General features: G+C 56.3%; 1 protein-coding gene across 1 annotated transcript in view; it reads left to right on the top strand.

The window, feature by feature from the left end:
• The first annotated feature begins 307 nt into the window (after positions 1-307).
• Positions 308-6,000, top strand: part of DTX1 (deltex E3 ubiquitin ligase 1) — a 38,301-nt gene continuing 32,608 nt past the window's right edge. The window contains exons 1-2 of the mRNA XM_027124664.1: positions 308-457; positions 954-1,907. Coding sequence (XP_026980465.1) covers positions 1,649-1,907 — 259 coding nt within the window. The 5' untranslated portion in view covers positions 308-457; positions 954-1,648. The remainder of the gene's footprint in view (positions 458-953; positions 1,908-6,000) is intronic.

Genomic DNA, 6,000 nt, shown 5'->3' with positions numbered 1-6,000 from the left:
TAGAATGTAAAGATGACTAAGATTCAAGCAGGCGTTCCAGTGGACACCCCACTCCATGCCTTGCATCCTGCTTGGGTCAGGAGGCCTCGCGGGGTCCCAGGTGGGCCTAGCCGAGGATATGGGGCGCCCGGCGACTCGCGTGTCAGCGCCGCTGGCGCTTAGGGCCGCGATCTGTCTCCTCCCCTTCCTCCTTCTCCGCCCCCTCCCCCTTCCCTCCCCTGAGCACTGCCGAGGCCGCCTCCCACCCGCGGGATCCCGGCGGCCGGCAGCAGGCTCACGCGTCCGTCGGTCGGCGGGGTAGTCTGTAAGCGTGCGGAAAGCCCAGCGCCCCGGCGCGCGGCCTGGGAGGCAAAGGGCACGGAGGGGGGACAGCGGCTCCCTCCCACTCCGGGGGGAGCCCAGGAGGCGGCGGTGCTGAAGCGTGAACCGGAGAACGAGGCAGAGCAGAGGAGAGGCGGTGAGAGCGCGGGGCGCTTAGGGACCCCACCCCCGGCTCCTTTGGGAGGCCCGCGCGCGCTCTGGGGAGGTCTGGGCTGGGGAAGGAGGGCTGTTCCCCCAGGGAGGGAGGCATAGACGATCCAGCTCCCGGCTTCGCCTCCTCGGTGACGCGACCCCCGAGGGGCCCTGGGCCGAGCCTGCAGCGCCGCGCATCCTGGCACATCCCCGCGCACCCTGCATCCCTCGGCCAGGAGCGGGCCCCGGGGGAGGGGAGCGCTCAGGGAACTGAGGAGGGGGCGCAGCAGGCGAGGAGTTTCGGGAAATCGCGCCCCCGGCCCCAGCCCTCCCTTCAGGCCTGCCCCAAGGGAGCGCGACCAGGCGACCCCCTTTAGCCCCCCTTGCTGCCCCCCCCATCTGTTCCCCATTGTTCTCAACCCATCGCTCTCCCGGGAAGGGGGGAGGGGGTGCCGCGCTCTATTCTTAAAGGGCCCTCTCCCCTTCTTGTCTCCTGGCAGGTCGCGAGCACGAGTGGGGTGGGGCGTGCCCACGGGCCCCCGCCCCCCTCTTCCCCCAGCCCAGCTCCGGAGCCGCAGCCCCGGCCGGAGGGCAGGGAGTACGCGCCGCATCCCTCCCCCGTGCGTTCTTCAGCCACCCAGGCCTTCCAGGACGCCGTGGATCGGGGACAACGGGGACAGGGACGCCCCCTTCAGCGGGAGCCGTCGGGGGGGGCGGACCTGAGACAAGGCAAGCAGCCCCACTGGAGCCAGGCGCAGGGTCTGGGACGCAGTGGGGAGCGCAGAGGGCCGGGGCCGGGCCGCCTGGTGACAGGCCCTGCTCGGCCAGGAAGAACGGGAGACCAGCAGTACAGAGCCCGGACCTAGAGTAGAGGCGGCTGCTTCACTCCCCTATCGGAGCCCAGGGAACCGAGGAATCTAGAGCACCGTTTTCCCATCGTAAGAAAGACACTCGCTCTCCGGAGCAGCACCTTTACCTGAGACGGCTCTGCGGGAAGGGGTCTTGGCGCCCGGAACACCAGCCCACACGCCTTTAACTGAGGCCTCTGGGCCTCAGAGAGGGCCAGCAGTTAGAAAGGAGGCCGGAGAGTCCTTGCCGCCGCCCTGGGGAGAGAGGAAGTTCCCCACCTGCTCCCAGGCCCAGGAGGAGCTGAGCCAGTAACAGTAGGGTCCTGGCCCCTGAGGCAGCAGCGGCCATGTCACGACCAGGCCAGGGTGTGATGATGCCTGTGAACGGGCTGGGCTTCCCACCGCAGAATGTAGCCCGGGTGGTGGTGTGGGAGTGGCTGAATGAGCACAGCCGCTGGCGGCCCTACACAGCCACCGTGTGCCACCACATCGAGAACGTGCTCAAGGAGGATGCCCGTGGTTCTGTGGTCCTGGGGCAAGTGGATGCCCAGCTGGTGCCCTACATCATCGACCTACAGTCCATGCACCAGTTTCGCCAGGACACAGGTGAGTGGACTCGCTACCCTCCCCACCCCACCACCACCATCACCACCACAATGCCACTTTTCATGACGGGATGCTGAAATGCCCCCCAGCATCCCTGAAGAGGGAGCACAGAACTGCGGAAGGCCAATCTGCTGATCCGACCCCTTCCCCCCAAAAGGGACAGTCTAGCAAAGTCCTGTTGAAGACCTGGGTTCCAGTCCAGCCTCTCATATTAGGAGTGGGACTGTTGGCAAGTTACATCACCTCTCTGAGCCTCAGTTTCCTCATCTGCAAGATGGATGGGTCAGTGTCTCTCACAGCTGTGTGAGGGTTCAATAAAATTGTGCTCACTGAGCAAAGAACCTAGAAGATCATTAGCGCTCAATCATAGTAAAAAGGCTTTTCATGCACTTCCTCATTTGATTTTTTCCAACTGTTACAGCCAGTCTCACTATTATGTTCGTGGTAGTAGTGGTAGTAGTAGCCATCCCATTTTATAGATGAAGAAACTGAGTCTCACAGAAATTGAGTGATTTAAACTTAAAGCTGGGATTTAAGCCCAACTGATTTCCAGAACCGAAACTCTTAACTGGTATCTTATATTGGCTCTAAGTATTGGTATTGTTGGGGTGATGTGATGGTGGTTGTAATGATGGGGGGGTGAGGGTGTTGGTGGTGTTGATGGGGGGGACGGGTAATGTTGGAGAAGATAGTGTCAGTGGTAGTATTGATTGTGAAATTTGTGGTGGTGGTGTTGATGGCTGTGTTGGTGGTGGTCTTGGGAGTGGTGTGATGGTAATGATGGAGAGGATGAGGTTGGTGGCAGTCTTGGTGCTGTGTGATAGGTGATGATGGTGGTAAAAATGGGGATGTCCCACTCTCAGCATTTTTGTTTGCCCCCACTGCAGAGATCTCCCTAGTCATTGTTGCCTGGTGGTCTCTACGACAAGCTCGGTGGGCAGTGGGGAATGGTGAGGTCCTGCCTCATGGAAGCTACCAAGGAATCCTTGGCATGTTCACCCCCAAGGACCAGCTGATGGAGGTTTGAGGGAATTACAGTGAATCCCTAGATGACAAAACTGCATGTAGCAACCTTGAGGACAGGAGGACACTTTCCTTCTCTCTTAGAGCTGGGCTGTCCAATATGGTAGCCACTAAGCCCATGTGGCAATTTAAATTTACATTAATTAAAATTAAGTAAAATTTAATTCCTCGGTCCCACTAGCCACATTTCAAGTGCTCAATAGCTGCGTGTGTCTCGTGGCTACTGTATTGGACAGCATAGATCCAGAACATCACCATCACCGAAGAAAGCTCTAGTAGATAGCTCTGCTGTAGAACATTGCTTGGTGCCTACAGGGTGGTCACCAAGTGTGGAAACACAGGCAAAATCATAACAGATGGTTTGTTGATGTTACTTGTCAGTACGTCTGTGTTCCAAAACACCAGGTATTGGCAGCAGTCACTGGTGGTACCAATCGTTCATTCATGCCATCATCGATTTACTGACCTCCTGTTGTGTGTTCGACCCCGTGCTAAGCCCTAGAATACTGCAAGGAGCAAGACAGCCAAGGTCAGGGAATTCCCTGGTGGTCCAGCGGTTAGGACTTGGTGCTTTCACTGCCGTGGCCCCGGTTCGATCCCTGGTCAAGGAACTAAGATCCTGCAAGCCACGCAGCACGGCCAAAAGAAAAAAGAAAAAAAAAAGACAGCCAGCGTCCTTAGTAGAGGTCTATTTGGGGAGGACTTATGCTGGCGATTCCAATGTAGTCGGCAAGCAGGCAAACACATAACCACACAGGTAATCAGTTGCAGGTCTGAGAACATGAAATAAACTTGGTCTAGGAGTGGTCAGAAAGGCTAATCTGAGGAAGTCAGGTTTGAATAGAAATCTACGGAATGAGTGTGGGAGACAGTGTTCCCAGCAGAGGGAAAAGCCAGTGCAAAGGCCCTGTGGTGGGAAGGAGCAGAGTACGTTCAAATCCATTGCGTTTGGAGTGCAGTGGATGAGGGAAAGGTGGTACAAGATGAGGCTGGGGCAGGGATCAGACGTACAGCACTGGACAGCCGTGAAAAGGGCTTTGGATTTTATCCTGAGAGTAGAGGAAGTCACCATTGAATCCTGGTGCCAATCCTTCCAGAGAGGCAGAGTCCCTGGTGGCGAATTGCTAGGCGTCCCCTGCCCCATTCTCTCTGGTTTATCCTGGAACCGTCTCTGGTGGAGGGCAGCGGTCTGACAGCAGAAGGAGTGTGTCTTCTCCTTGGCTCGGTGGTCTGCGTTCTGTAGGTTCAAAGCTATTGGGGGGGCGGGGGCGGATTTTCCAGGGCGTGACTTATGGTCCCTCAGAAGCAGCGAAAGCCCCACCCAAGGTTGCCAACTTGGCCACTTTGCCTTTGATCTCCACACTCCTGTTCGGGGCTCCTTTTCTATCCCCACACCCCCACTTGGGCTCCTAACGCCCCAAACTCCCTCCATTCCCCCTTTCAGCAGGTCCCTTACTCTCAATGGCACCCCTCTTATGGGTCAGCCTCGCCGGATCCCCCAGAAGTTCAGCTTCAGTCGTCTTCCCACTGCCCCCTCCGGGAGCTGCTCACTCCACACCTGCCCCCTGTTTGCCGGAAAAGGGAAAAAAAATACTCATCCCTCCACAGGCCCCTGGGAGCCTGCCAAGACCCCCAACAAGGGAGGAAGGCCTGGAAACCTATGGGGCCGGCAGGGGACCTAGGATGCCTGGAAAACTGCTAGAGGGAGGGGCAAGATGTCTCCCACCAGGCGTGTAATAACGTGATCGCCCAGTTCTCCCAGGAGCAATACAAAGTCAAGGAAGGACATCTTTTCCTCATAGTTAATGGTCCAGGAAAGAGCCTCAAACAGGCGTTGTCACCTGTCCAGACCTCAGTTTCCACATCTGTGAAATGGGCAAGAGTATCGCTTTGCTAGCAGGACTGTTGAGTTGATGGAGAGAACCACACGTTATTTTATCCCACAGACCTTAACTAATTACCCACCATGAGCCTAGCATGTGCTGAACACTACAGATGCGTGAAAGATGAGTCGGAGATCCTGCATCTTGAAGATCATGGTACACAGACACACACACGCACAAACAATATAACGTTGTAAAACCCAAAGCTCACATGCATGTACTGAAATGGACACAACCTCTCTCTAGATTTTCTAATTGTAAAATTCTTGATAGGTTCATTGAAGCCAAACTTTAAGTTTTTGTGGGAGGTAGCAGCATGCCCCAGTGCCCTGACTTTGGAGCTGCAGACTTTCTGATAAGGTCAGATAGTAAATAGTTTAGCCTCTGTGGGCCCTACAGTCTCTATTGTAACTGCTGCTATAGCTTAACTCTCCTGCTGTAGTTTGAAAGCAGCCAGACAGTATGCAAATGAATGAATGTGTCTGTGTCCTGATAAAACTAGTTGCAGCCGCTGACATTTGAATTTCATATCATTTTCACGGGTCATGAACTCTTTTTTTTTTTCCCAAACATTTGAAAATGTAAAAACCACTCAGCTCGTGAGCTGTGCAAAGGCAGGCAGCGGGTGGATTTGACCCGCGGGCTGCAGTTCACCAACCCCTGCCCTAATACGTTTTTAAGCTGCCCATGGGGTAGGACAGCAGTGGTCCCACGGCATGCCCAGTGTGGCCTGTACAGAAATACTCGCCTCGTGGCGTGTGCCGAGGTGCACACGTGTGTGCATACACGCACACAGCGCCAATCTGCTTGACCCACAAATGCCCTGTCTATATGCCTGTCATGTGGCCAGCGGAAGAAAGCCCAGATGTCAGGCTTGGACCACAAGGGAAGGGCCAGGCCTGCTCCCATGGGGGCTGCTGTTTGTTCAGCTGGTGCCCCGTCACCTCTCCCCTGCTGGGCTGTTTTCATCACTCTCTACAGGGGGTGAGGTTCCCTTTGAAGCCCAGCAGGTCTGGAACCCAAGTGGCAGGGATGCTGGGACCCTGGTGTTCCTTTCACAGGCATATGACCTAACCAATTCCTAGGCAATTTCCCGATTTCTCCCTGAGCTCACACGGCTGGGGGCAGAGGGAGGGCCACCTTTCCGACTGACTGGCGACGCCCATTCTCTTCTCCCACTGCTGCTG

The sequence above is a fragment of the Aethalodelphis obliquidens genome, unplaced genomic scaffold (genome assembly GCF_003676395.1).
Source record: "Aethalodelphis obliquidens isolate GAN/ISIS:26980383/991018 unplaced genomic scaffold, ASM367639v1 scaffold28, whole genome shotgun sequence".
Lineage (NCBI taxonomy): Eukaryota > Metazoa > Chordata > Mammalia > Artiodactyla > Delphinidae > Aethalodelphis > Aethalodelphis obliquidens.
This window is presented reverse-complemented; position numbering and strand designations above follow the sequence as displayed.